At 40.0% G+C, this 16,655-nt stretch overlaps 1 protein-coding gene across 4 annotated transcripts in view; it reads left to right on the plus strand.

Annotated features, from left to right (window-relative positions):
* The first annotated feature begins 1,008 nt into the window (after nt 1–1,008).
* The window catches only part of LOC134388447 (protoheme IX farnesyltransferase, mitochondrial), a 122,820-nt gene continuing 107,173 nt past the window's right edge, over nt 1,009–16,655 (plus strand). For 3 of the 4 annotated variants that reach the window (XM_063111493.1, XM_063111492.1, XM_063111494.1), the window contains exons 1-3: nt 1,009–1,127; nt 6,233–6,366; nt 8,333–8,654. In XM_063111493.1, the coding sequence (XP_062967563.1) occupies nt 1,085–1,127; nt 6,233–6,366; nt 8,333–8,654 (499 nt within the window). In that variant the 5' untranslated portion in view covers nt 1,009–1,084. The remainder of the gene's footprint in view (nt 1,128–6,232; nt 6,367–8,332; nt 8,655–16,655) is intronic. The other variant, XM_063111495.1, reaches the window with a different exon arrangement.

Consider the following 16,655-nt stretch of genomic DNA (forward strand, 5'->3'; position numbering starts at 1 on the left):
TTTCCAGCCTACAAGGAAGAGAAAGGATACTTCATGAAGAGGAAAACAACATTAAATACTATGTTGAAAGTTTCCAAGCTCCTTATAATTTTCCATGTGCTTTTGTAAACATCTGATGTTTACATCCAGAGCAAAAGTTGTTCTCTTTATGAGTGACACATTAATCCTCAAATCTGCCCAAAGTCACTTAGCTGCTGAGTGCCACAACCAGGAAGGCTGCTGAGATCTGCCCTGGTAATCATGACTACTGATGATAATAACTTATCAGTGCCTATACGTAGCAGGCGCCTGGCTACCAATTTGAGAGCCATTATTCAGCCCTGCTCACCACCTTATACAATATATACTATTATGATGATGATGATAACAATAACAGCTATGATAACCGAGGTGCAGAGGACTTAAATAATTTGCTCCAAGCCACAAGGCCAGGTCTCGAATACAGATCTCACTCCAGAGTCCCAAATCTTAACCATCACACGCACCTTCCTCATACTGGAGATATTCTGATGATCCAGTTCCCTTGGTGTGGCTCGGGGACAAGCAACCTCGCGTTCACCGGACTCCCATTTGACAGCGAATATGATAAAGCTGTAGCTGATTAGACTGGAAGGTGGAGGCATCGCCAAATAGAACCATTTCCTCTCGGCGCTCGGGTCACCAGGAAGTGTCTTAGTGGTAACTTTAAATTGCCCGCGAGGAGTCCGCAGGCAAGCCCTGCCCATCGCAGCGGGTCACCAAGGCTTGGATCCGGCCAGAGGATGCCCGGCAGCTTCTGGGCGTTGCAGGCGCCGGCCGGTCGTCCGCGCGCCGCTTGTTCTTCAGCGGGACGTGGCCACACCGTGCTTCTCTGGTTTCCCGAGACTACTCCAAGTTCTCTGCCCCTTCAGCCCAGCGCTCGCCAGCGGGTCCAGTCACCACCACCTCCAGCCGCGGTGCTTCTCTTCGCCTGACGGCCCGCCGGAAGTGACGTACAGGAAGCGCCCCTGCGTCTACAGAGGGCGGGGAAGTAAGATGGCGGCGCCCAGCAGCCGGTGAGGAGAGAGGACACCGGGGTCCCGGGGAGCGACCAGACTCGTGCGGTATGGCCGCGTCCCCGCACACTCTCTCCTCACGCCTCTTGACAGGTACTGTACCCGCCTCGGGCACAATCTTCGGAAGATTCTCCTCTTTTTGCCACGTGCGAGACCGTGGTTCCGTCTGGCTGCAACCTTGGGAGCCCTTGGCGAGGTCGGCTGGTCACCGGTGGGGGAAAGTGACCTTTGGAGTAAACTGGAGTGAAAAGGACACAGAACTAGGGTCCACTCTTGCCGTGGGGCTCCGGTGGTCCACACCCCGCCTACATCCCGCTCCCCCTGAGGGGCGGTGTCTGGTGCTTTCAGTTTTCAGATACAGGAAGCTGGAGGAGAGAGCAGAGTAGAAACTTGGGGCTCCGCAAGCCTCTTGCTTTATCAGAGCCCCAGTTCCTAGTCGTTGGCTTGTAATGACAAGGGAAGCACTTTGCTACCACTCAGAAGCCTTGTTCTGTTATAAAGGGTCATGATGATGACAACTGCAGACAGCGGGCCGTAGTCCCCCTCAGACTTTTGACTTTGCATCGTCAGCCTGGTCCCTGATACAATCCTCCCACTTGAAGGACTTGTGACAAATGTATGTTGAAGCTGGAATACTCTTCTTTGGCTCTTGGCAAAGTCTCAGCTCCAATGTCACCTGTTCAGAGAGGTCCACCCTGACCACCCTCTCTAAAGTAGGGCCCCTTCTCGTCTCTTATCACCGTATTTATTTCTTTCGTCATGGTTAGCACAGTCTGTGGTTATTTATTTATATGCCGGTTTATTTCCTGTTTCTTCCAACTATTATATAAACTTCGTGAAGGCAGGGACAGTGGTGTCTGAGTCCCTGGATCACCTTTAAGTCCCGAGTGCCCCAGAACAGTACCTAGTGTACATTGTTGGCTCTCAGTAATAATTTGTGAATGAATGAAACTTGCCCCGATGGAGATGTTAAAGAGGAGGTTGGAAATTGTTTTGCCCCCAGTGTTTTAGGATGGTAACTAATGGCTGTGTGAGGATGTGATCCGTATTAGAGACCACATAGGAGAAGCTAGAGACTGCCTTTTGATCACATCCCAGAAACTTTTTTCAGGCCTCACCAAGGTCTCTGCAGCATCTGGCAATATAGATTACTGTGACTCAGTGAAATTCCATTCTTTCTTCTTTCTCATAATGTTACTTTATGGGTCTCTTCTGGTATGTATGATCTCAGAGCAGATCATTTGACTTTTCTGGAACTGAGTTTACTCAACTATAAAATGAGGTAATTGAACTAGATGATCTCAAAGGTCCTTGGTTCATAAAGTGGGGAGGAGAGTGGGAGGGAGTATAGATGGAACAAGATTGGCCAGGGATTGGTAATTGTTGAAGCTTGGGGACACGTAGTGGGGGCTCATTGTAATCTGCTTTTACATATGACTACAGTTTTCCATAATGATTTTTTTTAAAGGTCTTGAATCACTTCTTTGTTACCTTTTACCATCCCTGACTGTGAATGTTCTTTGATCATGACCCTAGGTATTTATTCTCAGAGGGCTTATCCTTTCTTAGTGCTTGAATTATCAGGTTTCTTCAATGTGCATCCCTTAGACTAGCTGTTTTTCTGCCTTTGCGTTCTGTATTTTCACCTTCCTTTAGGACCATTCCACTTAACTGCTCTGAATTCCCCAGGTTACAGTAGACGGGCTGCAGGTGGCCCACATGATTGGTTGTTGGATCAGTCTTTGCAATGGTGGTGTAGAGTAAATTAATAGACAGCTTACTTCCTGAAACTATGAATATAATCTGCTACTAAGTGGTCTTTACGACATAGCTCCACTTTGAAGATCCACTAAGAGCTTGATGGGAAAGCACCGTGGTGGGAAGGGATGGCAGAGAGGTTAAACTGGGACTATATTAGGCATTTAGTAGTCGTGTCTGATTTTGCTTCTGAAAGTTCAAAGTATTTTATAGCCATTAAGAAAATTCCAGGTCCTTTCTACTACTTGTCTACTACTTGTCTCCTCACCTAAGTTTTAAAAGCCCTACAGTGACAGTCCAGTGTTTTTGATAGTGGATGTGGGCACGTGTTTTCAGATTTTTAATGTGTCTATTGCAAGTCCTGTGTATCTTCAAACTTACATTTGTTTACCAAGGGCTGAAATGTCTTTCAGTTTCTAGGCACTGATTCATAGAAATGTGACATGTTTTGACTAAATGAAGTGCTTTCATTATTTATGTATGTATGTATTTACTTATTTATTTTTGGTGGCTGGCTGGTATGAGGATCCGAACCCTTGACCTGCTGTCATCAGTGCTGCACTCAAACCAACTGAGCTAATCAACTAGCCCTTGTTTTCATCATTTATAAGTGCAGCTTCCCAGCTGTTTGTTTTTTTTTTTTTTTTTCTTACTACCTGATAAGGTTTGTAGGTATGTCCTCACAAAACCTCATGATGAAATCTGATACCCATGCGAGTATTGGGAGTTGGAGCACAGTGAGAGGTGTTTGGGTCATGGGGGTGGATCATTCACGAATAGATTAATGCCCTCCCTGGAGGTGAGGAGAGAGCTGGTTGTTGAAAAGAGCCTGGCACCTCCCTTCCTCTCTCTTGCTTCTCTTTGACCATGTGATCTTTGCGCACATTCTGGTTCCCCTTTCATGTTCTGCCATGAGTAGAAGCAGCCTGAGGCCCTTGACAGATGCAGCTGCCCCAGAATTGTGAGACAAATAAACCTCTTTTATTTATAAATCACCCAGTCTCAGGTATGCTGTTATTGCAAAATAAAAACAGACTAACACACTATCATTCTGTAAAATCTCAGTTTGACCCACTTATCCTGAGAGACTTTTCACAGAGGTTCCCAGGCAAACACATATTCATGTATGTGGGAAATAAGAATGCCATAATTAATTGAAGTTTGACAATATGATTTCAGTGAGCAAGTGACTTATCTCTAGGCTAAGATAGTTGCTGTGTATTTCAAGGGGCAATGTTAGTTCTTCCCATAGTCCAGGTAAGCTATGTGAGCTATCTAGTCATCAGACTATTTTATTACTGTATAGAAAGCACTCTGCTAGCTGTTGTAGGAAAGGTGAGTAAAGGCGAGTCCCTGCTATCGAGGAACTAAAAAATGTGATGATGGAAACAGTTGCATTAAGAAGTGCCATAAAACATGGTATAAAGTGATAGAGTAGTTAAAAGAGACTTTAAAACTTGACAGAGAGGGGAGTGCCGGCAAGAAGACAACATAAAGATGAATAAATTGTGAAATGTATGGTGTGTTTAGTGAAGGGTCATGCAAGACAGCATTGCTTTTGGTGAGTTGTGTGTGTACAGTTTGGGTGAATAATATGTGTTCTGGGCTTTAGGAAGAAACCACTGACTTTATGGAACGTGGATTGGAGAGAAAAGGAAGTTACTGAAGGCAGGACGAATGGCTTGAATCCTACTGCCATTAGCACAGTCCATATGTAAGATGTTAAGAGTCTTTATCAGTAGGAATGGAAAGAAGTGGACAGATTTGACCAGAGTTGACTGGACTTGATGGTTGTTAGGTGATAAAAGGAAGAGTTCAGGATGTCCCTGAAGTCTCAAATAGGTAATGGTTTTATCTACAGTAGGGAATAGAGGAGAGATAAGGCTGAGAAAAAAGTGTTCTTTTTTTTTTTTTTTTTTTTTTGTGACCGGTAAGGGAATCATAACCCTTGGCTTGGTGTTGCCCGCACCGCACTCAGCCAGGGAGCGCACCGGCCATTCCTATATAGGATCCGAACCTGCAGCCTCGGCGCTCCCAGCGCCATACTCTCCCGAGTGAGCCACAGGGTCAGCCCAGAAAAAAGTGTTCTTAAAAATATATTGCAATCCATCCATGTGGAGATACCAAAAGAGCAGTTGGAAATAGGCATAATGACTCTCTAGAAATTGGTTCAAGATTAGAAATTACCCTATACAGATGGTCCCTGACTTAGTGATGGTTCAACTTGGAATTTTTTGGCTTTATGATTTCAGAAATTTTGCAATTTCAGTATACTTTGGATTTTGAATTTTGATCTTTTCTAGGGCTAGTGATAAGAGGTGCATGAGATATTTAACATTTTGTTATAAATCAGGCTTTGTTTTAGATGATTTTGCCCAACTGTAGGCTAATGCAAGTCTTCTGAGCATGTTTAAGGTAGGCTAGGCTAGGCTAAGCTATGAAGTTCGGTAGGTTAGGTATATTAAATGCATTTACAACGTAAGGTATTTGCAATTTATGATGGGTTTATAGGGATGTTGAAGAGCATCTGTAATTCTTTTTGGGCAGGGACAATATTTAGTGTTCAGAACAGTGGGACACAATTGCCTTAAAGTGGCAGACACAAGCAAGAGAAACTGAGACACAACCATAGGAAACTGAGAAGTAGAAAGTGGAGAACCAGGAACCTTTAATGTCGTGGAAGCCATGGGACGAGAGACTTTTAAAAAGAATGGGAGAATCTGTAGTGTACAGATTTTCTAAGGCTTGAATAGGAGAAGGCCTGAGATAGAAGCATTGGATTTGTTGGCATTTGAGGGAAGGTTTAGTAGAATGATTAAAAGCCAAATCTGGATACAAGTGAAATCTCTTGTTCCTAACTAGATAGAGTCATACATTATTGGGAACTATTTCCTCTTCCTTTTAGTTGTCTTACCTTACATGGCTAAAATATTAACCTGAGATGTATATGTTTGTTTTTTTCTTTCTTTTTTTTTTTTTTTTGGCAGCTGGCCAATGTGGGGATCCAAACCCTTGACCTAGGTCTTACAGCACTGCACTCTAACTAACTGAGCTAACCGGCCAGCCCCTATGCTTCAACTTACTGTAATTTATTGAGAAAAATTGTGCTCATTTTCTATTTTTTAAAGACTGAACTGGTTGTTTTTTATTTTCTTTTTAACAATATTTACAGTGCAGTTATTTCACCATTTAATATAAAAAAAAAAGCATAATGATCCTGAAATGAAAATTTTCTGAAGCCCTGCTGAAAAGTTACACTGACTTAAACATTGACTGGGGCCAATAAATTGCATTTATTAACAAATCTGGATTAGATAATTTCAGAGCTCTGACCCATCACACCGTGAACTTGGTGGCTGGCTTTGCTTCTAAGTAGGTATAGTCATCACGTGGTGAGCAGCATTCATCATTTTAACAGTTCTTCCTCTTCTCTATTGTAGGTTGGGTAGGAGGATGTGTCTGGTATTTAGAGAGAAGAGCTATACAGGAATCCCCTCACAAGTTCATGCACCTTTTCAGGAATGTCAATAAGCGGTGGTTTACATTTCAGCACTTTAACTTCCTGAGACGCATGGTATGTTTACGTGACCATTCTTATTCTGCTGCTTCCTGCCTTTTCTCTGTATGAGGGTGTTTCAGAAATTCCTATTATAAGAAAAGTTTTAAGAAGTACCTTTCAAAAAGGATTTTTATTTAGTGTCCTCTTAAATTTTCTAAACTTTAATCTCTTGTTTTGATTATTCTTAACCGAAACCAGAATAATTCTGGCATTTGAGGTTAAAAGTATGATTGTGAACTTATTAAGTTTGGAGAATGATTGAAAATGTCTGGCATATTTCAACTAGGCTAAAATTATAAAAAGCCGAATTGTTATGATACATCTTTGCAAATTTTTTGAAGTTTTGTGAATATATCAGTAATACAAAATAATTACTTTAACAGTGTGACCCTTTATTTTCTTAAATAAGCAGTACATTTAAAAGTCTTTAACACAGGACTCAATTTATTTGAGTCTACACTTATGAGTAGACTCAAATTGAGAGTTTTTATAATTTGCTAAGCATTTTGTAGTTAGCATTTATAATATATCTGAGTCTTCTTGTAGGCCTTTATTTAGGTTGACTCCATGATATTGTGGGCAACATGGTAACTTACTCTTTTTTTTTTTTTTTTTAAAAGATGACTGGTAGGGGGATCTTAACCCTTGACTTGGTGTTGTCAGCACCACGCTCTCCCAAGTGAGCTAACCAGCCATCCCTATACAGGGATCCGAACCCGTGGCCTTGGTGTTATCAGCACCACAGTCCCCCAAGTGAGCCACGGACCGGCCCCTGGTAACTAACTTTTAATTACCACTGAGAGCATTTGCCATTTTCTCAAATAGGAAAGAGTTACAGAATGGTGAAACGATAGCTGAAACTCATGATTGTAGTACCAGTGTGAAAACAGCAAATTCATAATCTGAAATACTATTTGACATTTCTTATATCTTTTTTAACTTAAAATTAACTTAAAATTCTGATAAAAGTCAGTATGTTGATAAGAAATGGAAATTTTTAGAAATGTTTAGACTTTCTAAATTGGGAGTCAGGGATAATGGATAGTTAGAAGAGAAACTCAAATATGTATAGTGCCTTTTGTATGTACACAGAACTCTGAATTCATTCATGAGTTCGTAATTCTTATCCATAGTACTATGTGTAATTTCAAGTCTTTGTGATGCAATGGGAAAGGCACTTAACTGTTATTCATGTACCAGGGCTACCTATAACTGGTTATTGACTCTTGATTATGCCAGTTTATTTCTGAGGCTTAGTTTCCTCATCTGTAAATTAAAGAGAGAAATACTAATAATGATCCATCTTTTTAAACAACTGTTGAGAGGATTAGATGAGATATATAAGGGGATACTTCAAAAAGTTCATGGAAAGATTTGTATTATCTTTTGTTTTAATTTTTCCATGAACTTTTTGAGCTACCCTTGTATTATTAAACTATAAAGATATATATTACATGAAACTATGAAGTGCCTCACAAATGTTAATAGTAATTAATTTTTACTAGTAAGTGGTAAAAACTATGTGACTCTAAAACCCACTTTCTTTCCTCATACTGCATTGCTATTATCATTTAGTCCTGGATTATGCCCTACCGCTGAGCCCCTCCTGCACTATTTGCCTAAGAATGTGGCAAGTCATCAGGTTGACTTGGGCTCTTGATTACAGAAAACTTTTTCATTGTATCTGGAACGTTAAACCTCCAGGAGAAGTTCTGGAGGAGATAAATTTATTATTTTTTCAAGAATTTTCTAAACCACGGAATTTGAAAACTATTGCTGAGGCATTAAGTTTATTTTCCATATCTCTTAGTATAGTGATTTCCATTAACAAATACTGTATAAATATGTGATGAATTAACTAATAATAAAGTCGTAGGAAAATCTGGTACCATGAAGGTTGAACTAATGGAAGATGTTACTGAACAACCATTTAAGAGCATTTTGGGCCTTAGTTTATAATAATGTGCTTTTCTTTGTTTAGTATGTCACACAGCTGAACAGATGCCTCAGCCAGCAAGTAAAACCAAAGCCAGAACCAGTGGCATCTCCTTTCCTTGAAAAAACATCTTCATGTCAAGACAAAGCAGAAATATATGAAATGAGACCTCTCCCGCCTCAGAGCCTATCTTTGTCCAGAAAGCCAAATGAAAAGGAATTGATAGAACTAGAGTCTGCCTCAATAATTGAAGGCTCGATAGATGTGGAAGAAGAGACAAAAGATGAAAAGCAGTGGAAAGAGATGAAGCTGCATATGGATGACTTGCCGGGAATTTTGGCTCGACTATCCAAAATCAAACTCACAGGTACTGTTTTTCTATAGTTAGATACTTCCTCGAGACTTTATTTTTAGTTAAACAAAAAGCTAATCTTATTTACTACCCCCAAAGGAATAATTTGAAATAGCAGATCCTCTCTTAGTATTTTTTCTCTCTTCAGTTTAATTGGGATTCGAAATCAGATTTTTTGTATTCTATTTATAGAGTTGTAAATAGTATCCCAATGTAAGTATTGTACTAAAAATAGTCTTTCTTTCATTTGCAATTAAAGGAGAATGTTTATCCTGCTTGTTTCCCTGTCTTTAGTGTTTTTATACCTACTGTGCTTTAAAAATGCAGTAAAATAATGAGTTCTGTCTACTTGAGTTCTAGAACAGGAAGACTTGCACTGCTGGGGTTGGTGTGAACCCACAGTGGCCACTGGGATTCCTAGCTTGCTTCTGTGTTTGGCTTTTTGTCTGGCCTTTGGGGTTGTCCGAGGTGTGTGGGTATAGAGAGTACTTTTCTGAAAGGAGGTTTGGAACCAGATATATATATTTTTTCCCTTCCAGCCCATTACACCAAATTTTATTGCGTACATTTGGGTATTAATCCAGAATTATGTCATTTGGTTGTCACTATCACCCTGTAAGTCAAGCAAAGCATTATTATCCCATCTCATAGCTAAACTTAGGCGTAGCTTATTCTGGGCTAACCCCATTTAGAAAATATGTTCTGGGTCATTCTGCAAACTGAAGAAGACCTGGTCTCTTCTTTTCTACCTGGATGAAAATAAAGAGACAGACATAATGAGAGAATAATAAGGTTAGACAGGTACTCTTTGAGGACAGAAAGTGGTAAATAATGTCATTGAGTCAAATGAACAGATGGGACAAGGAGGCTTTTGAGAGTAGGGAAAGATCAGGGAAAGAGCGGTTTTGTTTGTTTGTTTTTAAACAGAGTTGAGCCTGACATCCAGGGTAAAAGGAGGTAAACCAGACAACTTCTTTCCTCAGTGATCAACCTCACTTAAAATTTTTTTTCGGGGGATGATGAATAGACATAGGGGGTTTGATGAAGGAGCTGGAGAATCTTACTAAAACTTACGTAGTGTAACTAAAACTGTGAGACTAATTCTATCTGATATCCTTGAAGACATGTCTTGGTGCTTTGTGCTAGCTAAGCAAGGAATCATCACATTTCTAAGAAGTTATTCTTAGTCATTTACAAGTGATCTGAGTGTCATGTCATTGCCATGTTAAAATGACTATAGATAAGTAATGGTCCTAAGGATGTCATTCAAAAAATGAGGCCTCCCAGTCTGTAGGCATCAGAGTGGCCTCTGTCAACGTTAGGACCTTCTTTCTTTGTGTGCACGATCATTTAACATTTGTAGTTTGCAGATTAGGTCTCCTCTCATCTTGTCCCATTTCTGTCAGTAATGCCAGCATTCTTCACTTCCCTCAGATTAGAAGCCTTAGAATCAATCTTAAGTCTTGCTCTCCATTCTCCCCTTCATCATTAGTCGTCTAACATCGAACTGTTACTGACAGAATCTTCTCTAACACCTGTAAGATTTTGTTTTGCATCCCCATTTTTTGCAGCTCACATCCTAGTTCAGGTCCAAAACACATGAGACCACTGGTTTTTGCAGCAGCATCTGTTCTCTCTGCCTTCATTCTCCCGCCACTGCAGTACATACTACATACTACATACTACCAGGGCTGCCAGACTTTCTCAAAACATTGCTTTCAATTTTCCTAACCTACAGAAGAGTCTACAGTTTGTCCAGATTGCCTCCTGCTTCAGGTCTGCCTGGTTCTAAAGGAATGTTGTAATCTGGAATGATCAAACTCTTCCCCAGAAATTTCCTTGTTTCCCTTTCCCTGTCCCCTACCCTGCCTTGTAGGCCAGTATTTCCACCCCACCATCTTTGTTCCCCTTGCCTCTATGAGAGACTGGTTTGCCTCTCAGATCCTTTCAAGACCTCTTCATTAAGCCTGCTCTTGGCCTCAGTCTCCCTTCACAAAACTCAGAATATGGCTTTGAAGTCAAGCAGACTTTAGTTGAGATCCTGGTTATGACATTTACTAGCCAGGGAGACTTTGAACAGTTCCTTAACCTTATTGAGACAATTTCCATGTCTGTAAAATGGGAATAATAATAAACCATTTAAGAATTAAATCACATAATGCACTTAAAGTTCCCAGTAGCATTTCTGACACATGGGAGGCACTGAAAGTTAGTTTCTTTTCTTTTTTTTTTGGAAAGGTTAGTTTCTAAATAATTACAAGTAAACACTTGATTGTTTAATGTGTGTTATATTTCCATATTTCTCCTAAGATTTTTGTAATCCCTGTGCAGGGGGTTGAGGTGAATGAGTATTTACTGGGCAGGGAAGATGATGTGGAGAATTGTAAGCAGAGGGAGAAGGCTTTGCAAAAGCAAAGAAGCCTTAGACATCCTGGCATGTTCAGAAAACTGCAGTGTGACTATGAATAACAGAGTATGACTTGAGTGTCTTGTAGGAGAGGTGCTTACTGAGTCTGAGAGGTAGGCAGTGGTCACGTTGTCATTCTGGCATGTATATCACGCTACCGAGTTGGGCAGTGAAAGTCCTGGAAGATTCTTTGGAGGGATGTGATCACTTTGTGCTTTGTCTTATTTATCTTTTAAGTGTTAATTACTGTTAAATTACTATAGGCTTACTATAAAAAAAATTTCAGATAATACAGAAGCGTACATCTTAAACTGAAAATTATCCTTCCCATCCATTCTAGATAAAACCCCTGCTTGAAATGTAGTCTTCTCTCTATATGCACATGTGCAAATATAGATATGGTTGTATGATTTCTTTAAGAGAAATAGAATCATGTGATTCTATATGCATGCACAGATCTGCAATTTGCCATTTTCTCATAACAGTGTAGCTTTGACTGACAATATTTACCTCACTGCATACTATTCCATTATGTGGATCTGCCTTTATTTACTTAACTAATTCTCTGTAGGTAAACATTTAGGGTGCTTGCAGGTTTTTGCTATTAAAAACAATTCTGATTAATTTTTATTTGCATAAGTCTTTGTTCTTATGTGAGTCTATCTGTAAGATAAGTGTTTAGAAATGTAATAGCTAGCTTTAAACATTTTAATTTTTGATAGATCAACTAATTTGTTCCTAAGAAAGATAGTATAATTTGCTCTCCCTCCAATAGCATATGTAAATCTGACTCCTTGTGTATGCTGTACTCCTGCATATTACTGATATTTTACAGCTCTTTGTAAATAAAGAATACTAACATTTCATTTGTCATATTCATTACAAATATTACTTTCACATTTTGTCTTTCTTTTTGTACTTTATTTGTGGTATTTTGTTATTTTGTTTTAATTTGCAGCACTGAGATTTTTAATTTTTATGTATTTAAATTTGTTTTTTTCGTGCTCGGAAAGGTTTTACCACCCTATGGTTATAAAAGCATCCACTTATATTTTCTGCTGATGCTTTTATATTTGTGCATATTGTCTAAGGTTTTGGGGACCATCTGGAATATATTTCAGTAGGAGGAGTAGGATTTGTTAAGAAAATTGCTGTGGTACTACTGAGCAAGGATCACCTGTTTTTGTAAATAAAGTTTTATTAGACACAGCCACACCCACCTGTTCTGTGCTGATGTCATGCTATGATGACAGAGTTGAGTTTCTGTTGCAATTGCCTCGGGAGCCTGAAATATTTACAGTAGTCCCCCCTTAACTGCAGAGGATGCCTGAAATCATGGATAGTATGAACTCTGTATGTACTATCTTTTTTCGTATACATACGTACCTATATAAAGTTTAATTTATAAGTTAGGCCCAGTAAGAGATTAACAATAACCAATAGTAAAATAGAACAATATAACAATATCCCAACATCACTATTCTTGTGCTTTGGGGCCATTATTAAGTAAAGTAAGGGTTACTTGGACATAAGCACAGCGAAGGTTGATCTAATAAAGGAGGCAACACCAAGTGGCTAATGGGCGGGTAGCTTAGACCGGTGTATCTGCTGAACAAAGGGACATGTCACGTCCTGGGCAGGATGGAACAGGACCAAGAGAGATTTCATCACACCACTTGGAACAGCATGCAATTTAAAATTAGGAATTGCTTATTTGTGGAATTTTTCATTTAATATATTGACCTCGGATAACTAAAACTGTACAAAGTGAAACCGAAGGTAAGGGCGACTACTGTGCTCTCTGGCTCTTTACAGAACATGTTAGCTGGCCTGCTTATAGAGAGCACTGTCTGTGAGAGGCAAGAACGGTGGCAGACAAATGGTGGCAGTCAGTTGAGAAACAAGTTGGAACCAAACTGAGGCTATGGTGGGGACAGAGAAAAAGGGAGAGAGAGATAGAGAGACATTAAAGAAATAAAATCAACAGAACCTTAGACATGTGGAATGCTAGGGAGTTGTATGATACGAGTTCAAGGACATGGAGTTGCAGAGTTTGAATACCTTTACATGAAGCAGGTGTTCTCCACCTGTTTGGGCCCTACTCTCCTTATTTATTATTCTAGATCCTACCCAGCTCTCTGAGAGCCAGACTCTCTAGATTCACATTTTGGCTCTTGCTGAGTGACCTTGAGCAAAATTTATAATCTCCCCATGCCTCAGTTTACCCATCTGTAAACTAGGGATGATAATAGTACCTACTTCTAAGGGTTGTTATGAGTGTCAAATAAGTTAACATTTGCAAATGACATAGAAATGCCTGGTACATGTTAAGAGCTCCACACATTTCTTAAAAAATAAATTTGATCCCTAGTAGTTCCCATAGGCATTTGAGTTTGCTGCCCCTGCTCTAGAAAAAATTTCATGCTTCTGGTGTGGAAAACTGGGTGAATGGTGGTGTTGAGACTTAAGTATGTGAATACTGAAGGAAGAAACAGGTTTGAGGAAAAGATGATGAGTTCGAATTGAGGCAGATGGAATTTGAGTTGCCACTGGCATATCCAGGTGGGGAGGGCCAGTGGACAAGTGGCTGTGAAGGACAGGGGCCCAGGTAGAGCTCTGGGCTGGAAGAACCAGAGCACTTGAGTATGGAGTTGGCAGTAAAGCGGTGGTAGTGAACAAGGTTACCAAGGGTCAGCATGTAGAGTGACCAGAGAAGATGGCCAAGGGCAGGACTTTGGTATATATCCCTTTGTAAGCATTGGGTAAGGTATATAATGGAGCCTTATATACCTTATATATAAAGGAGTTAAATGGTCAGAGGAAGGGAAACAGGAAAGGGTTCTGTCACAGAAGCCGAAAGAGTAGAACCGATTCATAAAGGAAGTGATCAATACTGTCAAATGCCAGAGGTCTACTAAGAATCCTGGCTAGAAAGAGTTATTTTCTCTGGCAATGAGGAAGTCAGTGTTTACTGGTTGCTAAATCAGGAAATAATTATCAGTTTCCTTTCCTTACAGTCTTCAATGAGCTACTTTGTCATTTTAAATAATTTCTTAAAGGTTATTTTCATAATGCTTATTTCATTTGGAACAACAGAAAGTATGGTAACTGTTTTAAGATCAACTTTCTGTGGGGGCCACATCTGCTTTTCCTTCATTTGTTGTTGTATTATTTTCCCCTTTATGTAATGTATATGGTTGTATATCTGAACTGACATTCCAGATGCAGGTTTTGATATTTAAAATGTGGTATGTCTGAAATCTCAGCAATTACTAAATTAAGGATTTAGTAGTTTATACTGTGTTGTGTAATGCACATCAACTCATTGGTTGCCAATTGTCAGTATGGTAAGGAGCATTCATGCGTGCTTGTTAAGAAGGCGATTCCTGGCCATCTCCCAAGTGATTCAGATCCCCCAGGGCTGGGAAGGGACCTGCATGTTTGACAAGTCCGCCCGATGATTCTGATGCAGGTGGTCCTGGACCACACTTCGAGAAAGAAGTAGGTGTTTTGCAAGCATCGAGTACCGGTCGCAGACCAAGTAGTCTGGAGGGATGTGCAGAGAATTTACCTAGTGAGAGCCAGAGCAGCCGGATGCCACCACTGGCAGCAGGAAAAGCCAGCTGGGCAGAAACCGGACCACACGGGAGAGGTATGCAAAAGCAGATGCCCCAAGGAAAAAGGGAGCCTCAGCCTCACCAACAGCCATTGATGGAAAAGTCCTAGGGCAGTAAATTTCCCCCTGTATCATTTTATATATTCCATGCACCGGGTTTCTGGATGAACTAATTAAATTACAGTCATTTCCTTCTGCTTATTTCATTTAAAGAATCAGCACCCTTTGGGTGACCCTTACCCTCTTATCTGATCTTTTACCTCCCTATTTAGTTTATTACTTGAATTCACATGTATCTTGGAGTCAGCAGGTTTTTTTTCTTTAAGAAAATCCCTAGTATCTATCAATTGATTGCTTTTTGACTCTTAACATCTTGGGCAATTCGTTTATAGCTAATGATAGCCGAGGCAAAAGTATCTGGGAGTCAGCAGTCATTTTTCTAGAACTAGTCTTTCTTTGCCTCCCTTTGTTTATAGCTGTCATATACCAAGGACAATTAACTATAGAATAAGTGAAGGGCCATATAGTGATCATTTTTATATTTCATTTGTAGGATAAGCAGGGTAGCAGCAGCTGGATGCCTTGGCATTTATGTCAGGGTATGGGCCAAATGTTTGTTGGTGCTAATGACATTTAAAGATTTTTTTTTTCTATGAAGGGAAGTAAGACTGAGTTTATAAGGAAGGAATAATATGTCTCCCTTGAGTTTGTCTTGCCAACTGAGCTATTCACAATATGTTTCTGGAGTTTGTTGCACAGACCACACTGGGGTGAAGAAATTTTATTTGGATTAGGATCATAAGAGGCTTTGGTGACTCAACTGAGTTTATACTTAATATATATCAATTAAAAGCAGAACTTTTCTTCTGAATAACATCTGTGCTGAAAAGCTACAACACATTTTCTGAGACCAGAACACTAAAATAGTTTATTGGAACCAATAGTTTATGCTGTTGATGGACCTGATATAAACAATAGTCTATCAGTGTATACATTTTTTTCCTCTAGAGCCTAGAATGCTGCTTGCTGTCTGGCTACAACAAAGGCTGCTGTGAGGCTAATGTCTTGAATCCTGCTCATGGTGCCAATTGTCTAGCTCTTAGTCCTGTTCGTGACGCCAGTTGTAGAGCTAGGCGACCATGCCAGTTGTTGGGCTCTTTCACCTGTCAGTAATCCTGCACTGATTGGGCTGATTGTCGAGCTAGGGCTGGGTTGGAGCTCCCAGACCCCTAAGCCCATTCACAGACTGGGTCACAAACCCTTCATACACCAGGCTGGGTCACCAGACCCCTTTGTGCAGGTCTGTATGCTAGGCACCTGGCCACACAATCCTTGGAAGCCGCAGGTCTGGAAAAACATGGCTGCGCAGGGTGGGCACCCGAGGCAGTAAAAACCAGCCAAAGCAGTGCTGCAGTTCTGGCGTACTTACTCTACCCACACACATACAACGTTTACTGAATGACCCTGAACCACTCCGAGGCAGGGGAGCCTGAACAAATTGTTCCATCTTCCCAAAAGCTGCTTTTTATTAAAAGAAAAAATCAGGAATGGAGGATACAAATTCATTTTAGATTGCTTGTATAGTTAAGTCAACTTACTATAATCTTTAGTTATTAGATATCTGTATCAAGGGGTTTTCCTTGTTTCATTAAAAATACCGATTGAGCAGAATTGTGATAATTTATTGAATTTTACTTTCTATTTTGAAATAATTACCTTAATAATGATGTACTTACTAGATGTTGTAGTAGTATTTTAAATTACATAACTGTTATGTATTTATGTTCAGGAAAAAATAGAAATACAGATAAGCAAAAAAGGGAAGATTGAAACCCCTCTATAATTCCACTGCTTCAGAATAATAACCATTTTGAAGATTTTGATGTATTCTAGAATTTTTTTCTATGCATCCTATTCATGTATTTTTGCTTTTTATTTTATTTATATTCTTTTGGCAGTGGGCTGGTATGGGGATCTGATATTTTTGCTTTTT

Source organism: Cynocephalus volans, chromosome 10, assembly GCF_027409185.1.
Source record: "Cynocephalus volans isolate mCynVol1 chromosome 10, mCynVol1.pri, whole genome shotgun sequence".
Lineage (NCBI taxonomy): Eukaryota > Metazoa > Chordata > Mammalia > Dermoptera > Cynocephalidae > Cynocephalus > Cynocephalus volans.